Below are 15468 nucleotides of genomic sequence, written 5' to 3'. Positions count from 1 at the left end.
AAAGCTGGACAGTGAAGGAAGACTGTAGAAGAATTGATGCTTTTGATTATGGTGTTGGAGGAGAATATTGAAAGTGCCATGGGCTGCCAAAAGAATCAACAGATCTATTCTGGAAGAAGTACAGCCAGAGTGCTCCTTGGAGGCCAAGATGGCCAAGCTTTGTCTCTCATACTTCAGACATATTTTCAGGAGGGACCAGTCACTGGAGAAGGATATCATGTTTGGTAAGGTGGAGGTTCAGAGAAAAAAAGGAAGACCCCCAACTAGATGGACTGGCCAAGTGGCAACAGCGATGGACTCATGCGTGGCAACAGTAGTGAGGTTGGCCCAGGATCGGGCAGTGTGTTGTTCTGCTGTGCATAAGGTCGCTATGGGTCAGTACCAACTCGATGGCACCTAACAACAACAACAACCAAAAGGAACAAATCTGTCTTGGAAGATTATCAGTTAGACATATAGAAACCTGGTGTGACACTGTAGGAAGCACTGGACTTCTAACCTCAAGCTCGGCGTTTCAAACGCAGTAACCACTCCTAGGAAACTCTATACAGGAACCTACTCAATGGCACTTAACAACAACAGCAACATAGAGAAACGTAAGCAAACAGTAAAAGTAATACTGAAATTTAATTTAGGAATATCAAAATGTAACATTAACTGCAAAGAATATTTAAGTAATCAAATAATGTGAACAATGAATACTGATTTAACCAAACATTATATTATTTATATCATGAAGACAGAAAGAAGGGTAGTGAATAGATTTTTGTGTTTTAAAAACAGTGAAGATGGGAATATCAATTAGAGATCTCAAACCTCAGCTTATATAATGAGAAGACAATAAATGATTCAAAACACTGAACAACAAAAAAAATCAAGAATAGGTGCATAAGCAAGTTATTTAGAAATATGAAAAGAAATACTAAAATATACAACTTATGACACAGGAATTAAAAGTGGGTAAGGATGAGGCAGGGGAAAGTTTCTTTTCATTTTGAATCCAATATACCCATTTTACTTTTTAAATCAGGTTAATATGCTATTTTTAAACTTAAAAAAAAAGTTTAAACCCAAATGAGCTACGGTCAAATAAGGATAATAATAACAGTCATTATTTCTCAAGTGCTTAATACATGTGGGGGATGTACCTGGTTTTCACAGACACTACACTATCATTATTCCTTGGACCAGTTTTTCAGAGTAAAACTATCCCAATTATACACTTAAGAAAACAAAGTAAGAATGAATAGCAGGCATTTCTAATTATTTTATTTATTGGGGGGTCGTTGTTGTTGTTGTTTGGTCCTTTACCTTTCCAGCAGTAGCAAAATATTCACCATCAGGGGACCACTCCATCAAATGTACAGACACTGAGGTTCTTAAAAAAATAAATAAAGACAGTTAAACAGCTACCATTTTAAAAATCTACTATACAGTTATAATATCAATGATCAAAATGAGATTTTCCTAACAACATATAATCATAGAACAAGAGTGTCAACTGTTTTTGACTCCCTAAAAATATAAGTAAAAGATTTCTTATTCCTAAAAATTCATTAATTTGTGATAACAGTTCACTTTGGGAACCAAAGAACAATGGAAGTAATATGCAGAGGATATCATTGTGCCATGTCCCACTATCATCCTAAATATGACGTGTTAAACACTGAACTCCTTATCTTCTCTAACCAACTGGTCCCTTTCATACAGTCCACGTTCATGTCAATGGTTATCCTTCCAAATGAAAAAGTGGCCGGCAACTTCCACATCTTCCTGCTCCTGGCCCTCATCATATCTTATCCATTAATGAATAATTCCCATGTGTGTCAACCCTGCCCATCTAAGACCTGGGATTCAACTTTCAACTCACAGCTCAATGCCATGAAGTCAATTCTGACTCATACCCTCCCTGTATAAGTTGTAAATCTTTATGGGATCAGAAAACTTCATCTTTCTCCCAAGGAACAACTGGTGGGTTTGAACTGCCGACCTTGCATTAGCAGTCTTATGCTTATCCTGTAACCCGAAATATGTTCCTAGACCCAGGATTACTACGATGAAAATATTTTTTACTTTTTTTTTAAATCAACTTTAGCCCAGGTTGAAGGACAATATGCTAATTGGTCTCAGTTAAGAAAAGTACTTTATTAGACTTTTAAATGCGATGGTACCATTACAAAATGAAGATCAAATGAAAAGGGACATATTTTAGGAGACGTTTTTTTAACTGGTGAATATAACAAGTGAGATAGACACTAACTTGCACTGCCAGATGCATTTCCAATCATTTAAGGCAGGAGGAATTTTATGATCAATTTCTTCTTCCTCTTCTAGAATGTCACCTCCTGGAGGAGCCCACAACTGAATAGACTCCGTTGTTGTCAAGAGTCTGTTATCTGAAAATTAAAGAATGTTTTGATGAACTAGCAAGGTTTGTCTAGGGAAAGAAATGCTTATGTTAGCTTCTAATTAAATATATAAACTGTAACAAATAAGCAACAATGTCTATGAAAAATATCTATGAAAAACACTTGGAGTACATCTAAGAATCTGCTAGACAAGCGAGTAGCTCCTGGAGAAGACTTGAGAGCAAAAGAGAAAAGCTTACTTACAAAGAACTGTTGTATATCACATAAGTCTCTAAAAATCAACATAAAAATCGAATAACAAAACAAACCCCTCAAAACTGATGTATACAATCTACAAATATGTTCTTGGATGATAGGCATAACTGCAAATTAGTGAAGTCTGGTTTTCTACATGAACTGTAAAAACTGCTTTCATTCATTGCGAATGAAAAAGGGACAATAGCCATTATTGTTAGGGGTTTTTCCTTATCTTTCAAAATTAAATATTTTCCTGAAATATAAATGGCAGCTAAACAAGATAGGTTTTTTGGCCCTGCTTTATTTCTGATTTGATGTCTTAGTAACAAGTAAAATTAGAGTAAAGGGCAGCACATGCTAACTAAGGAACAAATTAGCACAGTTCCTTGGAATAAAGCATTCTAGAGAGAGGAAAATGCATGGAATAGTAACGTACTGTTATAGACAAAAGTGTATATACCAAGAAGGAAAAAAGTACACTCATTCACTAGCATTCAGAAAACATACTATGATCATTTTCTTATTAAGAAAGACTATATATCACATGGTAATCATACATTTAGAACAAATATTTGATTTTCATAGCTTCTGAAACTAGTCGCTAAATACCTTGAGGGTCCCATGCTAAGTTGTACGTCACAGAACTCAAAAAAAACTGCCCAGTTTTAAGCCACTGACATTTGAGTTGCTGAAACATGAAGGAAAAAGATATACTTTTAAAATAACATCCATGAATACTATCATTTTATCATTTTCTTCAACTAAAGATCTTATTATCTGAAACAAAGACGCAAATATTATACTATTATTTTCAAAAAGAAAATGTTTTAAAAAATAACTTACTATTTTCTCTATCATACTGAACTGCCTGTCATGCCCAGACAAAACATGTCCTCTTAGGGGGGCTTCCAAGTCTCTACAGTTGCCATCAAGTCAACTTCAATCATGGCGACCCTATGTGCATCAGAGTAGTACTGTGCTTTCTAGGGTTTTCTGTGGTTGATTTTTCTGAAGATCTCCAGACCTTTCTTCTGAGGTACTTCTGGGTGGAGTTTAAGTACCAACTTTTTTGATAGGTACCAAGCATTAACCATTTTGCGCTCTCTAGGAACTCCCTCCCTACATATACTGGAGAGTCCTAGTGTGGTGCTGTGGGATAATGCATTAGACAGCAAGGTCGGTTTGAACCACAGGGTCAGTGGTTCGAAGTCACCAGCCACTCCTCAGAAACCCTATACAAGGTCACTATGAGTCAGAACCAACTTCATAGCACACCACCGCCACTGCCACCACCACAACCCTGATCATTCTGAAATATTACCTTATGTTGTCTGCCTCTCCTAGTAAGTTGCAACTCATCAAGGTTCTATGTCATAACAATATTTGTATCTTTAGCACTTGTAATGGCTGGTACACAAATGCTCAATAAATGTTTACTGAAACTAAATAAATACACATCAGGAAAAAAAATTAGCATAATCCTACATAGACTCAATGTCTAAAAGAAAACCAGAATCATCTCCCAAAGGGCCAATAAATAATAATCTACAAATCTGAACTATATTATATCTATTTGAATTCATTTCTATCCTTTTTTTTCAAACATTTTCATTCTAAATATTACAAAGAAGATTTAAAAGTTCAAAGACCTTTTACATTAAAAACAGTACCAAAGTAAACAAAGTTTAGTTATTTCTTTGTTAACGCCCTTTCATGACAGTATAGACCAATATAAAGTGGGGTAACCCCTTCAGCTAGTTGTACACTTATCTCTTGGCATACAATGATAATAAGTGGCAAGTCTCTGTTCTTCAGGGTAGTTTACAAATATTTAACAATTCTTTATTCAAGGCTTCATGCCTACTTAACGGCAGAATTTAAAAACATAACTGTAAAACTTGCATTTTATCATTTAAAACTAATCTTATATTTCATGATCAAGGGGGAAGAATGTTATTTTTAAATCAAATACTGCTCAATGAATTTATTCTATAGTAATAATTGTTGTTGTTGTTAAGTGCCATTGAGTCAGCTCTGACTCACAGTGACCCTCTATAGGGTTTCTGAGCAGTGGCTGGCAAGGTTTAAACTGTCTACCTAATCAGTACTGAAAGTATTGTTGTTGTTAAGAGCCGTTGAGTCGGTTCCGACCCATAGCGACCCTGTATAGGGTTTCTGAGGCTGTAAATATGGGAGCAGAAAGCCTTATCTTTCTCCAGCGAAGCAGCAGGTAGTTTCGAACTGCTGACCTTGCAGTTCGCATCCTGATTCGTAACAACTACACTACCAGAGCTTCTTAACACATCTCTAAAATTTTTTTCATTAGAGTTTCTCAGTGTAGTCTGTGGACATAGCATACATTTGGAGAGTGAGACCTGGGAATCTTCATTTTAAATATGTGTTCCAGGTGATTCTTTAGCATTCTAAAATTTGAGATCCATTTCATAATACTATCCTAGGGAAAAGGGGCCCAGGTGGTGCTGTAGGATAAGGACTGGGCTGCTAAACACAAAGTCAGCAGTTCAAATCCACTATCTGCTCTGCAGGAGAAGTAGGAGGCTTTCTGCTCCCATAAAGATTGATAGCTTCTGAAACCCTCAACAGGGATGCTGTGAGTCAGAACAGACTCAATGGCATTGGGGTGAACTACAGGGAAAAAAACTAATATTTTGACTTATACTAGTTTCTTGGAAATGTAAAAAGAAATATTCATATACATACATATAACAAAAAAAAATCAAAATTAGTTATTTTAATGCATCCATTTAAGAATATTCTCGGTACTGAAAAATAAGCACTGGACTGTGAACCACACAGTTGGAAGAAACCCTTACAAGGGTCACTATGAGTTGGAATCAACTCAACGGCACTTGACAATAACTTTTAAGAATACGTTTTTTTAAAATTATTTAGTAAATATATACATTTACAGTTTTGAATTATTTCTAAGTGATGATGGAGTTCTAATGCATGTAGTAATTTTTAATGGCATTAATAGCACAAGGTAGGATTTTCTGGATACTAAATAATACAACATATAATAAAGCATCTAGTATGAATCTGATTGGTTCTGAGGCAACAAATATCTCAGACTAGGATGGATCTCAATTAGCAGAATAAATCCAGTGAGCAAAAACACAGCCTTCATCTCTCCTGAACCAGAAGAACTGAAAGGGCCCAGCTACCACTAACTGACCATTGTGACCAAGACACAAGGTTGTTGTTATTAAGTGCTGGTGAGTCCGCTCAGAGTCATAGCAACCCTGAATAGGATTTCCAAGGAGCACCTGGTGAGTTTAAACTGCTGACCTTGTGGTTCAAACCAATCTTGAGATTTAGTGCTTACCTCACAGTGCCACACCAGGACTTCAGGGATACAATAGAAAGTCCCAAATAGAACGGGAGAAAATTACAGAGCAAAACTCAAATTCTTAAAATAGGCCAGACTTACTGGACTGATAGAGACTAGAGAAAACTCCCGAGACTATCACCCTAAGAATCGATGATCTTGGAACTAAAGCCATTCAAACAAATCACCTTTGAGCCAAATAAAAGATTCTTAGGAAAGAATTAGTATTACCTATGAATAATGTGCTCCCTTCAATAACACACTCTATGAAACCAATAGTCAATATTCACTGTAAAGCAAAGATGAAAAGGGACGGAGGGGCAGGGAAGCTAGATTAACAGAAACAGAACAAATGGAATGGAAATAAAGAAAATGCTGACATGCTGTGAAAATGCAACCAATGTCATGGATAATTTTGTATAAAAATTGGTAAGTCAGAACTGAATTTGCTATGTAAACTTTCCCCTAAAACACAGTTTTTTGTCTGTTTTTTTTACATCTCAATTAACAACATTCTAAAAACTTGGAATTCTAAAAGGCCTAAGAATATATCCCTGGGGAATGTCAAATATTTACCATACAACTCATAAGGAGCAGGATTAATACCATCAACTAGATTCTAAGTTTTCTACTGTGACTTAATACTTACACAATTTCTCTTATGAGAATTTATGCCCAACGGCTCAAAAATACAAACAGCATTACCATATGAAGCAGCAATCTACAAAAGAATGAACAAAACATTAATATTTAGGAAAAGGTACAATAAAGGTAACCTTCTTTGCATAATATATATATAAACTAATTATATATAATTACAGCACCATGCTAACTTTCAATGAAGTTGTAGATAAATTTACTTTTCTCTGTGTGTGTGAGTGTATGACAGAGTTTCAAAAGGTTCATGGAACAATTCTATTCATCTTTCTTTTTGCTCCGTTTTTCCACACTTTTTGAAGTCCCTCGTATACATACACACAAAGGAGCTTCAAAAGGTTTATGAAAAATTCCATTATCTTTCCATTCTGTTTTCCATGAACTTTTTGAAGCCCCCTTATGTATGTATACAATCCAGAGAGTAAGTCAACTGCTACAAAATCATAGAAAGCTTTTTTAAATAAAAATATCGAAATGTGAAGTTATTTTTTCTTGATACATCCTCCATCTAGGTTTATATACTTCTCACGGTGGAGTTTCCTCTCTCTAACCTTTCCCCCAAAGAATTTGGCACTTCTCAATTTACACCACATCCAAAGGACAGTTTTGTCATCCATGAGGGCCTCAAATTGTGTTTATTTTAAATGTTCTTTAAGTTTTGGAAACAAAAAGATGTCTGAAGAGGTAAGATCAGAGCAATAGAGTGAATACAGAAAGATTTCCCAACAAAAAGCTCATAGGATGACCCTTGCTAGCCTCAAAGAATGAGCAGGTGCATTGTCATGGTGGAAAACAATTCCTTGGTACAACTTTGTTGGCCTTTTGCTCACCAAGGCAGTTTTCAATTTTCTCAAACCTTCTTCACAATAAACCCATGATCGTCCTGTGTCCTTTGAGAAAATCTATCAAGATTGTCCCTTGGAAGTCCCCACAATTCTTCACCATAGCCTTCTGGGCTAACCTCTCTGCCTTGAATTTAACTGGCCCAACCTGAACCAACTCAGCAGCATTTAACAACAAACAGATGCCTTCAGAAGCCATGGTTTTGATTAGACCTTACTTTGTGAACTTATTAGTAAATCCAAGACTCATCTCCAATGTATGATTTGTTCCAGAGAATCATCTTCATTAAGTTTTACGCTATTTAAAAGACTAATAGAAACATCAGCTCTTTGAGCTAACTGATCTTCAGGCAATATTTTTTCTTCGTATTCCTTTTTTTTAAAGCGCCCTACAGTCCTGGTGTAGCGCTGTGGGTTAATGCACCAGACTGCAAAGCCGTTTGAACCGCAAGGTCGGCAGTTCAAACTCACCACCTGCTCCTTGGAAACCCTACACAGGGTCATTATGGGTAGGAATCAACTCGGTGGCACTCAACAACAACAACAGACCCACCAGCTGCTCATCGGAAACCCTATATAGGGGTCTCTATGAGTTGGAACCCACTCAGCGGCACTTAAAAACAACAACAGGACTACGAGGCAGTACTTTTAAAAAGACCTACAACCTATTTTGGAGTCCTGGTGTGGCACTGGGCTGCAAAGTCACTTTGAACCACAAGTTGGCAGTTCAAGCTCACCAGCTGCTCCTCGGAAACCCCATAAAGGGTCAGTATGGGTCGTAACTGAATCAAAGGCACTTAACCACAACAACAGGACTAAACTGGCTGAAAGCAGAGAATACCAGAAATAAGTTTACCTGTGCTTTAGTGACTACACAAGGCTTTCGACTGCATGGATCATGACAAGCTATGGGGAACACTGGAGAGAATGGGTATGCCAGAACCCTTAAGAACCTGTACATAGAACAAGTGGCAGTCATTTGAACAGAACCAGGGAACTCTGAATGGTTTAAAATGAGGAAAGATGTGCACCAGGGTTGTCTTCTTTCACCATATTTATTCAATTAATCCAAGAAGCTGGATTATATGAAGAAGAAAGTGGCATCAGGACTAGACGAAGACTCATTAACAGCCTGTGATACGCAGATGATACAATCTTGCTTGCTGAAAGCGACGTGGACTTAAAATACTTACTGATAAAGATCAAAGACCACAGTCTTCCATATGGGTTGCACCTCAATATAAAGAAAACAAAAACCCTCACCACTGCACCAATAAACCCTACACAGTATTGCTATGGGTTAGAACTTACTCAACGGCCCTTAACAACAACAACAAATGGAGAAAAGATTGAAATTGTCTAAGCCATCTTGCTTGGATCTCTCATCAACATGGATGGAAGCAACAGTCAAAAAATAAAACAAACCAAGATTTGCATTAGGCAAATCTGCTGCACAAGACCTCTTTAAAGTCTTTGAAGAGCAAAGATGTCAGTTTGAGGATTAAGGAATACCTGACCCAAGCTATGATATTTTCTATAGCCTCATATGCATGTGAAAAAGTTGGACAATGAATAAGAAAGATCATAGAAGTATGATGCATTTGAATTATAGTGTTAGAGAATTATATTAAAAATACTATGGCCTGCCAGATGAACAAAGAGATCTATCTGTGTTGGGAGAACTACTGCCCGAATGCTCCTTAGAAGCATCAGGAAGGGACCAGTCCCTAAAGAAGGGCATCATACATGGTAAAGTACAGCATCAGCAAAAAAGAGGAAGACCCCCAATGAGATGGACTTGCACAGTGACAGAAGAAATGGACTCAAGTACCAATACTTGTGAGGTTGACACAGGACTGAACAGTGTTTCATTCTGTTGTGCATAACATGGCTATGAGTTGGAACTGACTGGATGGCACCTGTAGATCACTGAGAGAACATGTCTGCAACCATCTGCTGATTGCAGAGACATGTTTCACGTTTTGTTTGGAATAAATCCAAGCATGTTAAGAACTGGAACCCTAGTAGCAATACTTTTTGACTTATCCTCATGTCATTGTGTATGTGTGTGCATGGATAAATGGAATTAAAAGATAACAGAATTTTTCCATCAACTTGTTGATGTCCCCTCATATACATATATTGTGGGGAAAGTATTAGACTCAAGAATTTCTCCTGTTGGTAAGCTTAATTTTATATATCAAATAGAAGACTGATCTATTCAAATCAAACATCTTTCTCTATAAGAAATAGTTACTTTTCATTTTTCAATATAGAAAACTTTAAAGATGTATCTATATGCTGCATCTCTTTGTTAAAAACTTTATAATCCAGTGAAAATACAAAAATCATTTAAAAAGTAGAGAAAAACACCAAAAAGTAACAGGACTTAAGTATATACCAAGCAAAATGACATTAGTTATACTAAAACTCAGAAAATAACGATTAGGAAAGCCTTTTAAAAGGACTAGAGAAAATGGACTGAGAAATAAAAGAGAGAAACCCATTGCACCTGGAGGTCAAAGAGCTGAACAGATGTCTCCAGAGGACTTACGTGTAGGGTTTATGGTCTGAAAGACTTTGTTCCATATCACGTATCTGATATGCAAGACATAAATTCCTCTGTTCCTAAGAGACACCAGAAGCTGTTTTCTAATAATTCCTTAAAGTCCTGTTCCATCCCTTCTGACATCTCTGTACTCAGGTCAGCCTATACAACTAAATAAGGTGTGTGTTCCTTTAAGGCCTGACAAAAACGGTCCACTGTGATCTCAGGGCACTGTCAGTCAATGACTGATTTCTAACTGCTACTTAATACCGAATATCCTTTCCATGAAAAAAGGTTTTAATCCACAATGAGACAGACAAAACGAATTAAAATGCCTGGGTAACAGACCCCAAAAAACCTTCCTATTCAATATACCAATCAGTGAATAAATGATTATACTGACTAACACAAAGTCACAAATGTGAACATTATCACCACAAGGACTAGGTATAAAGGGACTAAAAGAAAACGACTATAATAGAGACAAGAAATCAAATATTTCACAATTTTGCCTTCTGCCTTCAGCCAGGTCCGAGAAACAAGTTCTCTATTCTCCATAGTTATGAATACCAGTGTGTCACATTTTTAAAAACTGTGCTCCTAGAGAATCTGTACATTGAGATTACCACCAGCACATAAATAAGTTATTACACTTCATCTCTGATAATAAGCACACAGCCAGCTAGGAAGAGGAACAATGAAAACTTAATGTGTAAAATCTGACACTCTCAGTGTTTTGTAAAAAAAACAACAACAACAACAAAAAAAAACCTTAATCAATACTTAGAGGAGGAAAAAAAAAATCAGAAAAGTAAGTTACAAGTATCTGAGGAAAAAAAAAAAAAGCCACAAGAAATCCAATGCTTTCATACTAGGTCAACAGCGAACACTGACACAAATTGTAAGGCTTGGTGCAAGCAGCAAAGACAAGCAGTGGAAATGGCACAGCAAAGTAATCAGGATTCATCATTCATTGGAAATCTACATGATTCCTACTTATCATCGTGAATATTCTAATTAATATTTTCTTGATAAAATTTGTTACTCAGTAAAGAAGAATTTCTAGTACACTAAGAATATTTCAGTTATTAAAATGATTATAGGTAAAAATCTCACTTCTGTATTCTATAGAGAACATCAACTCCACTGTACAATATTGGCTTTACTGAATTATCAGAATACACAGCAAATACGCTATACTTACAAATCCTGTAACTAACATTTAACGCATATTATGTATGAAAATGTGTTAACAATCTAAAAACTAACCTTCTGTTTTAAAGTCTTGAATGAATGACCTATAAGTTTCTACATTCAAAAAATAAACTTTCATGAAATTAACAAGAACTCTACAAAGCACCAATTATATATAAGACTAGTAGCTCTGGTAGTGTAGTGGTTACGAGCCAGGCTGTTAACTTCAAGGTCAGCAGTTCAAAACTACCAGCCGCTCCTCGGGAGAAAGATGAGCCTTTCTGCTCTAGTAAAGATTTACAGCCTTGGAAACCCTATACAGGGTTGCTATGAGTCAGAACCGACTGCAGGGCACACTACTACCACCACATTAGATTCACTTAGTTAATTTCTTGACAACTGTTTAATGTTAATATAATTTACTAGGTAGAGAAAATAAAGGTTTACTTCCCTGCTTAATGACTGCTGGAATTACCCATGGCAGAATTATCAGTTTGTTTTGTTATAGGGAAGGACTCCTGGTGTGGCGCTGTGGGTTAATGCGCCAGGCTGCAAAGCCATTTGAACTGCAAGGTTGGCAGTTCAAGCTCACCAGCTGCTCCTCAGAAACCCTATACAGGGTCGCTCTGGGTCGGAACCGACTCAACAGCACTTCACAACAACAATGACACTGTTATTGGGAAAAGGAATTGGGATAGTGTTGTAGGATAAGTACTGGACTGTGAACCATTAATTCGGTGATTCGAGTCTACCAGCCACTCCTCATAAGAAAGGTAAGACTTTCTGCTCCCTCAAGGATTGACAAGCTTGAGAAATTCTATACAGGGTCACTATGAGTTGGAATGACTTAACAACACCAATAGGAATGCAAGGGCTACAGAGCTTTCAATAAAGTATATACAATTTTAGAATAATTACCACAGTATCAGCTTTATGGCACATTATCATTTGTATACAACCTATAAATTTACAGCTCCCAACAATAATCGTATCAGCAAGTTGCATTAATAAAAAATTACAGCAAGCCTTGTATGAAAAAGATAATATTCTGAGATGATTGCATTAAAATGTTTAATTAATTTATTTTTAAATATTTAATTAAATCCCTTACTCTTCCGTGTTGGTTAGAGCACTCCACACAGCTGACTTGGATGTTTCCATGCTTAGCACCAGGAATGATCTGCACACATTCAAAGTCACTTGCCAAAATAACAATATCACAGCCTGATCCATATGCCTAAAAATAAAAATTTTACAATATGTGAGATTTATAAGTTTTGCATTATCATTATACAATAAATTATCTTAGACTTTGTTTCATTATATACTTTTAAAAATAGTTAATATAAAAATACCAACTTCTTATAAGAATGTTAAAAGTCACATAAAATATATATATAAACCAATGTTGTTTTTAAGTGCCATCCAGTCAATTCCAACCCATAGTGACCCTGTACAGGGTTTCCAAGGAGCAGCTGGTGAGCTTGAACCACTGACCTTGCAGTTCAAACGACGTTGCAGTCTGACGCATTAGACCACAGCGCCACACCAGTCCTTGTGAATTATCAGTCAATAACCACTACTAACAAGAAAAGGGTTCGTCTAGATTCTAAACAATGTAGTCTCTGGCCCTACAGGTCAAAAATTATTCTGTTCCAAGTTTCTCTGCAGAGCTCACTCTAGTAGCATAGTGGTTACGAACTGAGCTGCTAACCTCAAGGTCAGCAGTTTGAAACCACCAGCTGTTCCACAGGAGAAAGATGAAGCTTTCTGATCCCATTAAGATTTACAGCCTCGGAAACCCTGTACAGGGTCGCTATGAGTCAGAACCGACTCCACGGCACACCACTACCAGCAAATAAAACCTCCATCCAAAATTAGTAACGGCATTGAAGGCTCGATGTTCCCAGGGTTCAAACCAGGCTTGAGATCATGACAGAAATCAGACATGCACTTTCCAACACAATACCACACTACTTAAAGAGCTACTTAAAGAGCTGAACACCGGGGGCATTACATTCACTAGGGCAAGGGTTAACCCTGAGCTTATCAACTGCCCTCGTGATTCAGTGGAGCACCACCCTCTCTATAACTTCACCAGGCATGAGTGAGGAAGGGAACCAACTCAAAGTGAAGGACAGAATTCACACAAAAATAAAGTACAAACAATAAAAAACTTATTTACATAACAACTCATATAAATGTTGGACAGATTTAACTATGTGACCTAGAAAACAAATTATAGCATATAATTAAATTCCTGGAAAATTTTATGCCATATGACCATAATAAGTAAAAACCCCGTATTTCTTCCTATTGCCACATTTCCTGGTGTAGCTGTTCCTGTTTTGCAACTCTGAATTTTATGAGGACATAAGGAATGGGGGTGGGGACATTTTTATGTTTCTTCCAAACTCTACTTAGGACTGAACAGTTAAAAACAACAACTTAATTCTCAAACTAAAAATCTGCATTAAAAGCAACATAAATATAAAATGTATAAGGTGGTATTTTTGTTCCACACCATTAAGCAATGTGGCCATGTTCTACAAAATATAAGTATCCAATAGCCAGGGCTGACATGACCTAAACCCAAAGGTCCATAAATGACTTTTCTTTTTAAGGTTTTTATTGTGGATTGAGTGAAAATTTACGGGGTAGATCATCAGTTTTACTTTCAAGAAATCATACACCTTGTTTCATTACAATGGTTATAATTCCCTCCATGTATCATCAGTTAACAGTATTTCTCTCTATTCACTTTAGCTGTTTTTTAAAAACATTTTTAACACTCAGGCATATATAATAATTTACACGGCCAAAAGGCACAGTCTGCAAGTCTGCCTCCTGGCTGCCAGCTCTTAGTCCCTCTTGTCCCGTGAATCTAGAGTCCTCAGCTGATCCCTCTCTGCATGTCCCCATCTCTGCCTCCATCTCTGGTGTCAGGAAGATAGAGAGCATGCAGAAAGACAGACATTATTTCTACTGGTTACTAAAACCTCCAGTTAACAAAAAAATCCTGCTGTAAGTACTCTAACCCACCTTCTAACTCATATATTTATGAAGACCAAAAGTTTATCAGAAGAGAAGCAAGGATAAATTTAGGCAAGGCAGAGAATCACCCATAGGAGGAAATAACCACCTATATTCAACAACATTCGTATATAGGTGGCATAGTGGATTAAGGGTTGGGCTGCTACACCACAAGATGGGTGGTTCCAATCAGCCAGCTGCTCTGAGGGAGAACGATGAGGCTTTCTGCTCCCATAAAGATTTACAGTCTTAGAAAGCCTAGGGAGCAGTTCTACTCAGCCCTATTGGGTCACTGTGAGCTGGAAACAACTTGACAGCAGTGGTTATTCTTATAGCTAAGCTAGCAGTATTACACCACGCGAGGAGGACGGTTAAACTGAAAAGGGATGGTGAAGATAGGCAGAAGAAATGCTTGTTTCACCTTGCCAACCTTCAAATTTATATTAAAATTATAAAAATAATCTTAACCCTTAAACATTTCACAATTTCCAAAGTATCTGGTCCTTAAACAAGTTATTTAATCTCTGAGCCTCTTTTTCCCCATTGTAAAATGAAAGAATTGTGGGGGGAGACAAAAACTTACCTCTTAGGAAAGCTGTGAAAATTAAAATAGAAAATCTCTTTGCACACAAGAGTTATTTAAGAAACTGGAACAATGAATTCTGTTCCAGGCTTGGTCTGAGGGCTGAGAATACAAAAATAACACTTGATATTGTCCCAGTCAGTCTAATGAAGACATGACCAGGTGACACACCAATCACAAAGTGACAGAGTTATTCATAAAGTATTACTACAGGCAGAAGTGACACTCTATAAGCGTTAGTTAGCTCACACGCCTCTTCAGTCTTCACTACAAATATGTACAATAGAAATTATTATTGTCGCTGCTGTTGTTAAGTGCCATTGAGTCGGTTCCAAATCATAGCAACCCTATATAGGGTTTCCACTGCTTGAGGTCGAGTGCTTATCCTACAGCACCACACCAGGACTCCAGAAATTATTATCATTGTATAAAGAAAGATTCAACTCATTAGTAAAACTAAGATAATACCATTAATAAACAGAAGATAAGATTCAGGTCCTTATAATTTGTACACTTTTTCCTACATTACAGATCAAAGAGACATAAAATACTCCAATTCAGTACGTTTGCTTCTCTAAAGGTAGCCCATCCATCCCATCCACATTCATAGTCTACCTATTTCTGGCAGATAGACTTTTACTGCTCAGCCTCCCAAA

At 36.9% G+C, this 15468-nt stretch overlaps 1 protein-coding gene across 3 annotated transcripts in view; it reads right to left on the bottom strand.

The window, feature by feature from the left end:
- Window positions 1–15468, bottom strand: part of DMXL2 (Dmx-like 2) — a 192917-nt gene that overhangs the window by 138362 nt on the left and 39087 nt on the right. For all 3 annotated transcript variants that reach the window (XM_006831646.1, XM_006831647.1, XM_006831645.1), the window contains exons 2-6: window positions 12308–12433; window positions 6605–6676; window positions 3216–3294; window positions 2261–2396; window positions 1312–1378 (exon numbers count right to left, since the gene is read on the bottom strand). In XM_006831646.1, the coding sequence (XP_006831709.1) occupies window positions 1312–1378; window positions 2261–2396; window positions 3216–3294; window positions 6605–6676; window positions 12308–12433 (480 nt within the window). The remainder of the gene's footprint in view (window positions 1–1311; window positions 1379–2260; window positions 2397–3215; window positions 3295–6604; window positions 6677–12307; window positions 12434–15468) is intronic.

Source organism: Chrysochloris asiatica, unplaced genomic scaffold, assembly GCF_000296735.1.
Source record: "Chrysochloris asiatica unplaced genomic scaffold, ChrAsi1.0 scaffold00004, whole genome shotgun sequence".
Classification (NCBI taxonomy): domain Eukaryota; kingdom Metazoa; phylum Chordata; class Mammalia; order Afrosoricida; family Chrysochloridae; genus Chrysochloris; species Chrysochloris asiatica.
Note: the sequence above shows the minus strand (reverse complement) of the source record. Positions and strands in the feature narration are given on the sequence as shown.